Below are 16170 nucleotides of genomic sequence, written 5' to 3'. Positions count from 1 at the left end.
AGCGGCGGCTACAGTGGCAAAGATTGCAGCTGCCCCTACAAATGGTAGCAGTCAGATGCCTGAAAGTGAAATGCTTGTATTAGAAGCTGTCACCAGAAATGACAAAGACTAAATTGGGTGTGGCAGCAGCTAAAGGAGAGTGACAAAGGCAGGCAACATCCGTGTAACAAGCAGACCTCCATCTACACATAAATATCTCCATCCTGAATCAGCAACTGGGCCCCACGTGACATCTCATCAGCCCCGTATTTCACAGATAATAATGGAAATGCTCAACGACCCTCCCTGCTAATGCTATGAGTCAGATCATCAGTTTGGTGACAGCCAAAAACACCTCCAGGAGTTCTGCAGATTATCTGGGGAGCTTGAAAGAATGAGAGTGGAAAGGACTTCTTCTGCTACAGAGATATTCTCCTCACTACTTCATCTGCCTGGTGTCCTCCTTTAAGAATTCAGACACTATTATTCATATTTATATGTTTTAACAAGTCAATTTTTTTTTTTTTTTTTGTGGTACGCGGGCCTCTGACTGTTGTGGACTCTCCCGTTGCGGAGCACAGGCTCCGGACGCGCAGGCTCAGTGGCCGTGGCTCACGGGCCCAGCCGCTCCGCGGCATGTGGGATCTTCCCGGACCGGGGCACGAATTCGTGTCCCCTGCATCGGCAGGCAGACTCTCAACCACTGCGCCACCAGGGAAGCCCTTAACAAGTCAATTTTTGATATTTAATCTATTTTAAATGGCAACATCCTGTAATATAAGCACTACTGATCATACAGCTCAGTGTATAGCTTTCCTGTTAGTTCTTTTTGATCCTGTAATTTTGTAATCATTAATGAAGCAAAAGCTACTCAGACTGAGAAACGGATACTCAGTTTTAGTTTTTAGTTATCAAGGGACTTTGTTCTCTTAGTAATGCTCTAATGGCAACTCCCTTTAAAAAGGCTCGACACTCACCCCCATTCCATTATAACATTTTCACCACCTAAACCCACCCATTCACTCTCTTAAGACTCTAGAGTTTCTCTTCCTCTAATAGCTGTTGGATGATTCCTTTGCTGTTCTCCAAAGCACAGTCATCAGCTTCACATTTTTTGCTTTGATGATTATCCTCTCACATGCCCTAGATAACTAATTAAATCTACCCTCCCATATTCCCCTCTACCCGACCTGAACACAAGCCATGCAATTCCATTTTCTTTTAATTAAGACTTCCTCTCTCTTGGTATCCAAAACTTTAATCTTCCTTGTAAACCTGGCTAGCATTTTAGCTCACTATTTCCTTTCTTAAGAAATTGCAGAGTTTATGCAATCATGCAGCAAAAATGAATTTGTTCCATTTACCCTAATTCTCTGCCTATGGCTGATTTGCTTATTTCTCTTGTAAAGGCTTCAAAAAATTCATATAATTGAAAAACTGTAGACCCTCTAACCTATATATATGAGTAGCAACTCATCATTTTTGCTTCAAAATCTAAAATCTTCTCACGAGTAAATAGGAGTAAAATGGAAGCCTCTCATCTTTTTCTAAAACATTCCATGACGTTTGTCTTCCTCCGCCAAACCACTCCTCCAATTTAAGTCTGGAGCTCTCTTCATCCAGGGAAGTTTTTAACATGCACATACACACACACACACGCACACACACACACCATTCTAAAAGCAGCTGATCCTTTTACGTTCTTAATGGAAGTCAAATGCCTTCCCAGTACTTACTAAAATATTTATGTACCACTACCAAACATAACCTGAACAATGGGTTTGGGAATGCTCTTAGGAGGCATTTATAATCTTTATCGTCTCTTCAACCTTCCTTAACTTTGTGGCATAACTCTATTCCTCTACTCAATAGACAAGATCCAACTGTATTACTCAATATATGATATTCCTCAAATATTCACAGAATTTATGAATTATTAACCATCTCCACAAAATAGCTGAAGATAGCAGTATCTTCTTTTTGACATATTTTTCCTCTGGATACTCTATCAGAAGAAGAAAACCTTACCTTTTCTTTTATTATGTTTTAAATCTACTTAGTAATATTCCAACTGAACATGTCCTCTAAGAATCCTGCAATACTTTAATACAGAAAGAATAATGCCACACATACTACTGGGACAATCTTTGTGCTACATTTTGCATTTATTCCCCTAAAAAGGAGCTACCATCCTAAATCTTAACAAAAATATTTATAAAAAGAATGCTCTTATAACAGAGTACTGTATTTTTGAATTTTATGTAAAACCATTTTTTATGTTCTTAATGTGCATGTTTTAAATATTAAAACAAACAAAAATTTAAAAAAAATAAAAATTGACATAACTTAATTCATATTAAATTAAGATGGAGATGGAGTCATACTTTTCCATATGCCAGTTTTTTCATTTGTTAAAAGGTATAATAATAACATACAGAGACATCAAATCTACCTTAATGTAAGTTACTTAAAATTCAAAAACCCAATGGAGAATTTGAAGGGATCTATATGTATCTTATAAGTTGATATCCTTAATTTGATGAGTTTCTATATGAAATCCCTTTAGATTTAAACATTAATTTTATTCTAATGATAACTTACTCCTAAATGAGAAGATCTAAACCTTTAGGAATGAGGGTATTTCAAGTTAGAAACAAGTTTTCAGAATTCTGTGTTGGGTCAGAAACATTAAAACTCAATGGAAATAAACTAAATCCTCATGATATTACAACTCATATCATTTATATTTTTATTTCACAGTTCATGTCTAGTTATTATTTAACTCATCTGTAGCTCAAAACAAATTAAGATAAGGCAGAAAATAAGTTTTCCTTAGAAAGAGAACTGAGGAGTATCCAGAAGTTTTGACTGGAATAAACACTTACCTTTCTACCTCTAGGAATGCCACGGTTACCATAAATACTCTCAACACCCCTGCTACAGACACAGAAAGACATGCCCTCTGGATGTTATACTCTTCTGTAGATATCACAGTTCTCAGCCTGACAGTAAATATATCAGAAATCACTCTTCTTTTTATGAGAAAAGATTTACACTTCAATAAAGAAAAACATACAATAATTATACAATATTTTTAATTAAGGAGAGAAAGAAGAAACCACTGTTAAGATAGTTGAAAGGCAGAAAGAGCCAAAATATGATATGATATGAATTTCTGCAAAGACTCAGTCCTGTACGGCATAGTATTTGCAGCATTTACAGCAGGACCCAGCAAATCCTTGGCCCTTAGAAAGAAACAATGGAATGAATGAACTAGGCTTATAGAGACAGAAATTGGCTAACTCCAGTTGTATGATGCAAGTAAAAGTGATTTCTTTTCTTTATTTCAATAGCATGTTCTTATAATGGAACATGTGTTGTACTGTTTTGAGTCATTTTGAGAATCACACTCTACCTACCTTATCTACCCTCCAAGGGGCTTCATCCCCTGGAGACCAACACTACAACTTGTACATCTTTATATCCTGCAGAGTGTCTAGCACATCATAAGCCTTCAATACACATGTGTTAGGGAACAAACTACTAGAATAACTTCATTTGACTCTTTTCATGTTAACACATCAAAAAGTAATGAATTTCTGGCTGACCTAGCTGTTCACTTGGCCATCTCCACTACCAATATAGATTTCTACAATATGATTGGAGCTGTAGCAATCAAAAACTAACACTAACACAAACGGATCTGTCATCCCTATGGTCCAATTTATCCACTGTGTATTAAGGAGTGAAAAAAAGAAAAATGTTGATTGCACCTGAGCTTAAAAGCTGGCAAGAAAACAACAGAGTGAGTGGGGTGTGCTTGTGCCTGAAAAGAGCAAAAATAACAATCCCTCAAAATTATGACTAAGGGCAATGCCTCTCTAGCAGCAATGGTTGAGAGAAGAAGCTGCTATTAACCAAAATTGTTTTAAGGTGAAAAAAAAAAAGCCTTAGCGTTAGTTCACTGAAACATGGATAGTATTCTCTGGGTCACTCAGTTCAGTGATGCTCCCTTGAATTTTGCAGGAGATGCTGTTTGGGAAGAAAGTTAGAAAGAATCTAATGCAACCCATTGCTGCCATGTATGCACTCAGTCTACCTTTCCTATAAAATAATCACAAGCTATATATATAGTTAAAACATCAAACTGAGAAAGAGTTCTGCAAAACCTCACTCTAACCATTTCTGAAGAAGCCTGTCTTAGCACCATTCCCTAAGAGGGTAGGCAAGCAACACACAGCTTTAGAGTGAGGGTGTACAGAAACGCTAAGATGTTTCTTAGTCAGCTTGTAATACTAAAAAGAATCCAAAAGTCTGCACATAACATTACTGTGTTTCTCATTTTAGCTAGCATGCACTGTGAGAAAGCCCGTACTGTGAAGGAAGCCCATGTCCAGAGTTTCCAGCCTCCCAAACAGCAACCCACTTCAGGCACCTAGTACCTTTCTGCGTTCTGTTTCATGCCTCCCACAAAATAATTTTCAATAAAGAGGAAATGAAAAAAACTTGATATCCATTATTTACATATTTACCCAAAGCTATTTACACACTTCTGTGAAGTCATCCTAATTTATTTTTATTTTCTCGCTCATGAAATAATCAAACTCGGTGTTTCCTGTGACCTTTTCACAAATGCAAGTAGGTGGAGAAGATCTGGTGGCAGAGAGTGAAAAAGGCTCTGCAATCTTCTCATGCCTAAGAAGGCTATTCCACTCCAGGCACACTGGGGGACCTCAGAAGACCTAGTCAGGAGGGAAGGGAGACTAGATTCTCTGCTGCCTCCTGCCTCTTCAGGAGCATCAGCCCCAATCACAGCTGCTGAATGAGGAGAATGCCGAGCATCAGAGCTGTTAAGAGGAGGACCAGTACCTGAAGTTTACTCCGCCTCCACCTGAGACAAGAACTTCTTAAGGGCTCAGCTGCTTCCTTTCTACCCAACGCACAACCCACTTGTCCCCTGCCCCTTTCAATTCCGTATAGAGATTTCAGATCATTTTCGGTGTGTTATCTCCTTCCTGATGCCTCTACCACCCTTCACCTCATAAGGTGCTGTCAAGCATCAGGCACACACCCGGTAGCTGCAAGACCCAGAGCTCGTGCCATTCAAGTTCTTGGCACATCCCAGGCTAGGATGATGGACACGCTCAGTTTCATGTCCCTAAAATCATCATCTGCATCTCATAGTGAGGTTTTCATTCTGTAAATATGATTTTTTCTTATAGGCAAATTGAGTATCATGAACTGATGATGCCCAATTGTTATATGTTACAATAATCTGACATATTTCTTTTGTGATTGGTTTTGTTTCCAGAGATTCTGTACATATACAAAAGTGTGCTACAAAATGAAACTAATAGCATGAGAAACATACAAATATATCTTTTCTCTGTGCCACACATTTATCCTTTTTTAGAAGTCACAGCTTTTACAAATTAAAGAAAACATTGAGTGATGGACTCTGTTGCATTCATAGTAGAAGTAGTAGTAGAATCAACAATAACAGCAATAATATCTACAAGTATTGTGTTCCTACTCTGTTTGCCGGACGCTCCAATTTTTTTTTTTTTTTTTTTTTTTTTGGCGATACGCGGGCCTCTTACTGTTGTGGCCTCTCCCGTTGCGGAGCACAGGCTCCGGATGCGCAGGCTCAGAGGCCATGGCTCACAGGCCCAGCCGCTCCGTGGCATGTGGGATCTTCCCGGACCGGGGCATGAACCCGTGTCCCCTGCATCGGCAGGCGGACTCTCAACCACTGCGCCACCACGGAAGCCCCCAAAATTTTTTTTAAATTAAATACTTAACAAACCAATAAGTCACATGCTTTTAGCCCCCATTTTACAAATAAAGAAACCAAAGCAAGGAGAGGTTGAGTGAAAAGTTTGTAGTTCATATAGTATGGAAACAGAATTCAAATTCAAAGATGCTGGTATTCAGAGGCATTGATCTTAACCACTTCTTTATAAAATAATACGATGCTATTTTGAGGTCAGACTCCCTCTTAGGTTCTGGGAGAGACCAGATTTTTTGTACTAATTTTTGCCCACCAAATATCCTATATTTTATTTTTATAAACTTGAGAGTAGTAAAATTCATAGAAACATGTTATCACCCATCCCTCTCCAGCCTGAGGAAAAATATCCAAGAATGAAGTTGAAAACTGACCCTCAGACCCTAAGTCTATAATCTGACATCATGTTTTTCATGGCTTTCAGCATAAAACTGCTTCAGGCTTTAGAGGACAAAACAAGAGCACTATGTACCAATTCTATCTAGACAAACTCCTTGAAACAGTTTTTCAAAATACAGTTAAGCACAGTACTCTATCTAGATCTTCCAGACTGACTCTATAATGTAGATACCAAGCCTTGTCATTTCTAATAGTTGTCATTGTTGAGCACTGTGAATGTTAGCTGTTATAAATATACGAGGCCTGTCTACACTTTCCTTTTTTTCAACGACCCTCTAAACACAGTCCAAAACACAAATGTTGCTCCTTTTATTCAGTTAACAATTTGAAAGCCTCTTATGGAACATCAAAATCCATAGGTGGTACCTGAGTTGTTAGCTCCAATGACTAAAAGGAAGACTAAAGGAAAAATTGATTCAGTTATAAGTTCTAGCTAAGCTGAACATATGGTCTTGGTAGATACATTTCCAGACTTACAAAGGACTAAGCCAACCAAATGCACAAGACCTACCAGTATTTTCTTGGCATGTTTTCAGGGATACTACCTTCTAAGATGATGTTCTCCTTGAAGAACTCTCCTCTGCTATTCCTAATGATCCTAATACCTATCAATGCATGCCACATTATGCTTTCTTATTTACTTGAACCACACCATATTATTGTGAGACAGACAGGGTAAGTAGAACCTCCCCTCCAGTTTCACAGGTAAGTAAATGGTGTCACAGATGGGATAAATGAATCGCCCCAAATCACACAGTTAGTTCAAGACAGAATCACATCTAACATAAGCCAGGAGTTGGAATAATTGTAGTGATTGTTTCCATTCACCAAGAAGTCAGCCTAATATGCTGGTGCTAACAGTGAAAGGCCAGTACAGTAATTAAATGATAACTGCTCTGATGATTTTAAGGATAAGGTAAGTTCTATAGTCAATTCTTTTCATGGGACCATACTAAATAACATAAAATAAAATAAATGAATAAAATCAAATTCATTCAAGAAATATTTAATTCCATGCTTACTATGTGCCAGGCACTGTTCTAGATGCTTGAGAACCAGACAACAAAACAGGCAAAAATCCCTAACCTCAATTAGCCTGCATTCTAGCAAAAGAGACAAAAGTAAACAATTGACCTAATGATTTAAAAATTATCTTGTATATTAAAAAATAGTAAGTGCTAAGTAAAAACAGAAAAAAAGGCATAAGAAGGAGCAGTTTTACTAAAGGATGAACACATAGTATTTATTGCATTGGTCAGGGTAGGCCTCATTGAGAAGGTGAGCTCAATGGGTATCCAGGGAAGAGGGAACAGCTGGGGAAATGCTCCAAGGAGTGTGTGTGTATCGTGGTGTCTTCATGGAACAGAAAAGAAGCCAATGTGACTGCAGCAGTCTTAACAAGAAGGAGAGTTGTGTGAGGTGAGGCCAAAGAAGAATAGGAAAACAGATTATGCAGGACTTTGGAGACCATCGAAAGAAATCTGTGTTTTATTCTGACTGAAGTAGAAAACATTGCAGGATTTTGAGCAGTTGAGTAGTGTGATCAGGGCCTCAGTTTAAAGAGGACCCATAGTTCTGTACACCTTAAGTCTTTACAGTGCTATATGTCAATTATACCTTAATAAAACTGGAAGAAAAAAAAGAAAACCCATAATTAATTATTAAATACCTTAAAATTTTATCATTCGACCTATTGTACAATCCTTTTCATGTATAGAAGTCCCAATTTATCCTCCTCCTCTCAGAATAAAATGCTAATATTCCCATTTTCCCTAAGAAGATATCAAGGCTCAGAACGTCTAAGTAACTTGTCTGGGATAAGAGCTAGTAAGTTGAAGAGCCAGGTGAAAAGAATAACTTTTCTAACTCTTAATACAAAACTGATTGCTCTCTCCTATGTACTCATTTATACTAAGGTTACAAAGGAGAAGTAATATTAATTGAGATTAATTATTCAGATTATCCATCAATAGAGACGTTCAGTTTGATATATTAAGTAGAATCAAACCCATTTTCCCCCTTATTATTAATTTCTGGGGCATAATGATACAAATAATTTCCCTGAACTTTCTATTTGAAATGACATATGAACATTCAGGCTGAGAATTTTGGACAGAGAAGAAACCGTAATAATAACTGAAATTTACAACTGTGTATTTACAAAGGTTTTCAAACTCTTCTAGTTATTGGTATGTATTAATTCTCTACTATATGCCAGTCACTGTGTTAAATCTTTTGCATATATCACTGTATTTAATATTCATCAAAAACCCTAAGAATAGTAATAGTAATCCCATTTTACAGATGACAGATGTAGCCCCAGTGAGGTAAAGTACTGAAAGGTCACAAGACTGCTCAGTAACCCATCTAGAATTTTACCTAAATCACCACAGTCTAAAGTTAGGTTCTCTTCACTCAGCCACACCACCTTCCTGCAGCAGGATGCACAAAGTATCACCTCAACATTCCCAACTAAAAGGTCAGCCAGATGTGAGTAGCTCCATTTTCCAGATGATTAACTGGTCATAGAAAAGTTAATCAAGTATTCAATAAATTTTTTATGGTCACCATATGCAAATCAATATTTAGTTAGTGAGAGTACAGAGGATTTATGATACAATACCTTGCCTCAATAAGTTTACGATCTTGTTAAGGTAACAAGAGACACATAAAAAGGTAATAAATAATCCAAGATAGCACATAATATGTACAAAACGAGATACAAGGCCAACAACGGCTAAAGAAATTCAACAGAGGGAAAACTGAATCTGGGTCCTACAATTCAGTTAAGAAAGGTTATTACTGAAAAGGACCCACATTGAGGTGGTCTTCACAGGAAAAGAGAGAATGAGGAAGAATAATTCCAGTGAGAGGGGAATATTTTCCCCTCAAAGGCTAAGGGAGCAGATGTGAATGGATTATCAAGAGAAAATGAATAGATGTGTTTGAAGTACAGGATAGATGGGGGGCAAAGTAAAAATTAAGCCAGAGAAGTCAATTGTAAAAACCTTGATTATCATGTTTGGACCCTATGGGAGGAGGGAAGGAATTGATTGTGTTTAACTGCTAGTATGCTGTGTGCACACTGTAGTTTATGTAATCCTCTCAACAACACTATAAAGTAGAAATACATCATGGCCATTTAATTAATTTATTTTTTTTAATTTTAGGGGGGTATAGTTGATTTACAATGTTGTGTTAGTTTCAGGTTTACAGCAAAGTGAATCTGTTATACATATATGTATATGCACTCTTTTTTAGAGTCTTTTCCCATATAGACCATTAGAGAGTACTGAGTAGAATTCCCTGTGCTATACAGTAGGTCCTTGTTAGTTACCTATTTTATATATGGTAGTGTGTATATGTCAATCCCAATCTTCCAATTTATCCTTCCTTTACCCCCTGGTAACTGTAAGTTTATTTTCTACATCTGTAGCTCTATTTCTGTTTTGTAGATGAGTTCATTTGTACCCTCCTACATGGGAAAGGAAATAGTCACCCAAGTCCAGGAAGCACAAGAGTCCCATACAGGATAAACCCAAGGAGAAACATGCTGAGACACATATTAACTGAACTAAGAAAAATTAAATACAAAGAAAAAATATTAAAAGAAACAGGGGAAAAGCAACAAATAACACACAAGGGAATCCCCATCATGACCATTTTAAATGAAAGGAAACAGAGATTCCCTGGCCAAGGCACAGTTTTGGATGTGTAGATGGAACAGAAATTCTAATCTAGATCCATCTGCATGCAAGGCCTATATTCCTTCCACTACTCCCTCATCACCATCTACAGAAAGCAATGGGGAGCTATCAAAGGTATTTGATCAAGACAAGAGAGTAATATATGAAAAGTATTGACTAAAAGAAGACTAATCTGACTGTGAAATATTAGCACACGTCCACTCTCAGAGAAGGATTGGGGAAGGAAGACACTAGACAAGAAGAGCCACTTTGTCTATTGCATTAACCTACAGAATGAGTGACAAGGATCTATATTCGAATGCTGATGACCAAAGTAAAAAGAATGGAAGAGATATTTAAAAAGAAATATGAAGAGATAAATGGCAATATCCATGTCCTTTAACAGGTAGTTTTTACATCCCAACTATACACCCACAGTGTAAACATTTCTCCTAAAATCTCATAGACAAAATCCAAGATCTAGCTTAAATATCTTAAGTCTTTTTGACAGCACATGAGTTATTAAAAAATAATAAAATCTAAGCCTTGGGAAAATATCTGCCTTAGTGAAATCTACCTCTCAAATCACCATCATGAATTATGACAGCCTCATGCTAGGCATACTTCTGTTGTATGAGTTTGACATTAGTTCCTTGCTATATATGCTAACATGGACAGTAATGCCTTCTATTCATGGTCATTAGAAATGTTAATTACTAAGAAAATATTCTTTTCCTTTAGTTTTTCCTTATTTTAACTTTTCTTTTAACTTTTTATTTTATATTGGAGTAAAGAACTTATTTACAAAATGGAAACAGACTCATAAACTTGAGAGTTTTTTCTTTTAGTAGACTGTGTATATTAAACAATTGAATTATCTCTGAGAGATACAATGTATCATACTTCTGAACATTATTCTTCCCCATCACTTCTCTCTTGAAATGCAAGGTACCACTCAGGATTCAAGTCCAAAACCACTATCAATTAAATGGCATATTATTTTTTAAAAACTTAGGTCTTTTCCAACCTTTTCTGACTACTGGGCAATGCAAACCATACAATTGCCAAATATGTATAGAATTAACAGCCATCTACATTTTTCAAAGAGAGTATTGACATAAACATCCAGGCGTTTAGTCACTACACATCTTTTCAAGCATTTTAATATTGCAAAGTTGCCAACCTGGTAATAATCAGGCTAACTATATAAACCTTCAGTCAGTGCCAAGCATTCAACTAATTCGTCTTAACTTTGAATTAGTTATTAAACTGAACATCCTACTAAGTATAACATACATTTGATAAATGTGTGCGCATATATATATATATATATATATATATATATATATATATATCATGTTAGAATTAATGAGTAACAATATTTTGGCTCAGAATCCTTTCAGGAATTACACACCTACCCTACTTATACCTAATCTCCTTAGTACCACCCATCTATGCTAAAGGATAATTAAAATTTAACATATTAACCAAGCCTAGTTTCCATTACTTTTATGGATAAAAATAGATTTGTTTTTCTGAGTTGAGAATGAATGTTTAAATTTGAAATCAAACTGTGCCACAGGCCAATAAATTAGGCCTACAGCTAAAGTATATCCAAAATGTCTTTGTAAGTTTCAAGAATGCCAAACCGGTGCTGTGTTTTAGAAACGTCACATGCACGTGTAAAGAAATATCATCACAGAATCCTGTGATGATTGCTAAAATTTATCTGGTTGCTAAAATTCAACCTAGATACTCTTTTATATTTTTATGTTTCTCATTTCTATACATCTGTACTAGTGTGAAAATAAGCATCTGCAAAATTCAGTGAAGGAAACGAAAGCTACTATACAAGCATATCTGCCCAATAATGTCACGCTTTCACATAGTCTAAGTTTGAAAAACTTAGCCATTATAAATAAACTAATTTAAAAACTATTCATGCACAAAGTCTGGGCTCTATATGACTTCAGGTAGTCTATAAAAGGTATGTTAAATACATTATGTCTGTATAAAAGGAATCAGAGATAATGTTTATTTCATATACCTTATTTTCTATTACCTATGTTTTTTAATATGTGACAATGCATTCATGTATAAAATGTATTAAAATATAAATATTACCCTTAAATTTTAAAGGCATTATTTTGTGAGCATTTAAGAAAAGGAAAACTATTTTTACCTCCAAGTCCTGGTCTAAGCCGATTATCGTAACCATCCAGAAGTCTGTCTAGAATTCTTGTAAAGATGGTAATGTTATTTTTAGCCTCATCTTCTTGGATGTTAGCCAGCACCAACCTAAACAGATAATTTTACAAGCTGATATATATACATACGTGTGTTTTGCAAGTGCCAACATGCTCTTCCTCCTTGATTTGAATTTTAAGGCTCCCTGAGCTATTAGTGTCACCTGTTTTCCTTCTTTTTTTTTCCACTTCTTTAAATGCCAGTATGTCTATGGGGAAGGTAAACATGCTGTTGGAAATAGATAATAAATACTAGCTTATCAGAAAGTTTGATGCCAAAATTATTTCAGATTTCTATCACTTCGCATTTTGTGTGACCTATTCAATTTTTCTAAAATCCACTCCCTAGAATATATTATGATGGTAGATTATCACATGCAGATACTATTAGTAATGTTGTTCTGCATTTGGAAAGGTACAAAAACCAAAGGGACTACTGAAAGAATTCTTCAGTGATTTGAATATTAATTGGAAAATAAATTGCCTCCTTGGAGGCACAGAATTTTTCCATCTTTCTCAGAAATGTCTTTTCTTTTTATGTCTTTTTCTCTTTTAAGCTAAGATGATTTTCTAACTTTGGGTATACCTCCACCCAATGGCCAAGTGCAATATAGACATCAGGGAAACTCCGCTGGCTGTGTTCCAGACTCCACTGAAGTCAGGAGGTGGAGGTGGGCTCTGAAAACATCAGCAGCACACACACAGCTGCAGAGAGCCTTGGAGGAGTACCCCTCCTGACTGGTCTCTGAGGAGAGCAATAGAGGTCATCCAAAGATTAAAATGCCCAGGTACCTTGTGTGTGTGTGTGTGTGTGTGTGTGTGTGTGTGAGAGAGAGAGAGATAAATTTGCGGAAAGAATAAGTGGTCTTAAAATATCACCAGAAGAGGGTTAGAAACAGTGAGTGATTTTCTCCATCATTTCTCCATCAGAAAGCCAGACACCTGGTTTTGTGACATCCAGCAATTTGGTGCAAAAGCAACTGGATGTATAAAACAGAATGTCCCTTTTCACTGCCATTTTTTTTCCCCAGAATGATTCAGAGATTTAAATTACTGGTCCAGAAAAAGAATCATTTATATAATAGAATAAAATACTGGCATGAGCATTACTGGTCAAATATAGAACAGAAAACTAGTAGAAGAAAATATGGTTAAGTACTGAGGATTTTCAATGATTATTAATGGACCACAGTTTGTTCACTCCTCTAAAATCAAAGATTATATGTAATTGCATTCTGATCAAGGTGTATTGTGTGAAATATCATTGACAGAATTCATTTGCATTTAAATGATTACACAGCTAGTAGCTAAAAATAGTCATAATACATCAAAAAATCAGTAACCAACTTCAAGCAAATATCCTCTTGGGAGAAGAGAATATATTAAAATATTGATATAAAGCTAAACATTTTAAAAATTATGTAAGCAAATTAGTTCATACCTCAAGCCTCAAAAGTTTTCATGTTGCCTTAAGCTAACTTTAAAACCAATCACTAAGATGGTCATCAAGTTCCACTTAGAGATTTTCACTGGAAAGCGTTTTTTAATCACATGTCACATTTTCTTTCTAAACTCAATATTAAGATATTAAATGAGGAGCTATTTTCCAATTAAAAATAAGACTTCATAAAGAGATTTCATCTCAATTCTAGAAAGTATTTTCAAACTTTGACAATTACTGAGACAGGAAAATGAAAATTTTAAAGGGAAATAAAGGTATCATAAAATCATAAACACTAATTTTTTTAAAGGAATAGTTACATGGACATTATTATGAATCATATTTTAAGTTCTCTGGCATTTAGAAAACCATACCCTAAATTTAGGCAATTAATAAAAGCTGCCCATTGATGATAAAAAAAATCAGAAAAGACTACAATTAAGATGATGCTATTGAAAACAACAGAAATTAAATTTGATATTTGTAGAATACAGGCAAAACAGAATTTGTTACATTTTCAAAGTAAGTACTTTTTATGACAGTACCATTTTAGAAGTAAAAATTTCTTAATCAATAATTGATTAATAAATCAAGCTTTTGTTTTATTTGTTTGTGATTGTGAAGTTGTATAGTACCTCCACCTAGAGGTTTCAGATCCACACATCATTTAGGTTTTCTATGTTGACTGAAAGAGCCAAGACCAAAAGAAAAGAAAGACAGAAAGAAAAAGAAAAAAGAAAAAAATTAACACTCAAATCATTTTAGCTTATGCTTTTCTGTTTGGCTTAAAGGAAAACTGATGGTTTCTTTACTGAACTTCGGTGTTATTATAATTGCATATAGCAACCACTTCAATTCCTTGCAAAAATATGCCATCCAAAGGGCACTCTTTTCTTCTGTGATTTATTTTTTTAGAAAATGTTTGTATTCAATTTTGTATTTTATCGCTAAAAACAAGAATCAGTGAACTTTTAATAGTCTCTGTCACTTAATAGTTCTGTTTCTTGCTACAATATTTTTTCATTAGAAATGATCCTTCAAAATATTTCAGCTTCTGAAAAGCCACCTTTGCATTGATAATATTCAAGAAACACACCTTTACCCTGAATTTAAAATGGCAAATACAGTAAATAATTGTCTCACCTGGCTGGGTCCCACACCAAGAAAACAAGAAGCAGCAACTGCATGTTGCAGATGTTCAGTTTCATCTTCATCACCACTCTTTGTAAAGTCATGGAAGAAAAACAAAATACACTTAAAATTACATTCAGTCCCACCATCCAAATAGCCCCAAAGAATGTCATTTCAACTGGGAATTGGAGTTAAAGATATAGAGATTATTCCAGTGGAGTGTGTGTAGGGTGTGATGACCGGAGGAGGGTTTTTTTTCTTTTCTTCTTTTTTTCCTTTTTTTTTTTTTTTTTTTTTTTTTTTTCTCTTAACAGAATGATGACCACATAATCAGACTTTGCTCTGCCAGGAACTTCCCTCAGCCACATCGTCAGCAAACACTGTTTGGTGGACACACACACGTATTAAGAACACACGGGACCCTGCACTGACATTTGAGCTAGAGAAAAGAATGGGTTGGAGGGGAGAGTGAAAAAGGGGAGGAGAAACGGGTATTTCGTGCCACATCCCCTCAACCAAGACCGCCTCCGCGACCACAGCGGGAAAAGCAAGGGGCAGCCAGCCTACTTTTTTCGATTATTCTTCTTTCATTACAATGAACTGCAGTCCTCACGTCTTCACTACTTCACTCTTTTTAAAATAAAATAAAATCACCTCCCTCCCTGCCCATCCACAGTTGCCCAAGACCACGTCTTGGAGGCAGCCGGGTTCGGATTAACTGCTGCGAAACAACGCGTTTGACAGCTGTTCCGGAGCCGAGGACCGCAATCCGAGCCGGAGCGTGAGGCTCCGGGATCCAGCGGAGGCAGGCAGGCAGCGGCGATCACAGCGTGCAAAGTTAAAAGACTATAAAAGAGCCAGGCTAATGTGCTGCCGGGCGGGCGTCTCGGATCTTATTGTAGTTGCAAATAGGCTTCTGGTGAGGAGTATCGAAATTATTTTTTAAACATGCTGGGGAGGAGGGGGCGACCTGAGCCGCTTCGGTTTCCAGGGAGCATCGGAGAGTGAATGGGGGGGAGATGAGCCATGCACGGGAGGCAAAGGTAAATGGGGAAGCAAGGGTCCCTGTTGGGACCAACGTGTGCGACCTTACCTGAAACGGCAAGCAGAATTGGGTGTTTTCCTCCCTTTGCCCTGATCTTGAGGAGATAGGAAACTTGAGAGAGAGAGACAGACAGACAGACAGACAGACTGCAGCAGCCCGGCGAGCGGGGAGCGATGGGCTGGTAGCAGCCGAAGGAGAGCGCGAGAAGTGGCGGCGGTGAGAGGAGTAGAAGGAGGCGAAGGCGTCCGTAGTGGCGGTGATGGGCGGAGGAGGAGGAAGAGGAGGAGGGGGAAGCGTTGGCAGGAGCTGGCTGGGTGGGGGGTGGGGGGGCGACGCGAGCAGAGGCGCGGTGCGCGCAGGCAGCGGCGGGCACGAGCCCCACGCCTGGAGGAGGAGGAGCCAGGCCCGAAAGGAGGGCTAACGAGGTTCTCGGCAACGCAGGGACGCCCCCCTAC

The 16170-nt window shown here is 37.2% G+C and overlaps 1 protein-coding gene across 3 annotated transcripts in view; it reads right to left on the bottom strand.

The window, feature by feature from the left end:
• GABRA2 (gamma-aminobutyric acid type A receptor subunit alpha2) overlaps positions 1-14753 on the bottom strand; it is a 118329-nt gene extending 103576 nt beyond the window's left edge. For all 3 annotated transcript variants that reach the window (XM_060091290.1, XM_060091283.1, XM_060091298.1), the window contains exons 1-2: positions 14683-14753; positions 12035-12150 (exon numbers count right to left, since the gene is read on the bottom strand). In XM_060091290.1, the coding sequence (XP_059947273.1) occupies positions 12035-12150; positions 14683-14753 (187 nt within the window). The remainder of the gene's footprint in view (positions 1-12034; positions 12151-14682) is intronic.
• Between the last annotated feature and the right edge of the window lie 1417 nt (positions 14754-16170).

This window comes from Mesoplodon densirostris, chromosome 1 (genome assembly GCF_025265405.1).
Source record: "Mesoplodon densirostris isolate mMesDen1 chromosome 1, mMesDen1 primary haplotype, whole genome shotgun sequence".
NCBI classification, from domain to species: Eukaryota; Metazoa; Chordata; class Mammalia; order Artiodactyla; family Ziphiidae; genus Mesoplodon; species Mesoplodon densirostris.
This window is presented reverse-complemented; position numbering and strand designations above follow the sequence as displayed.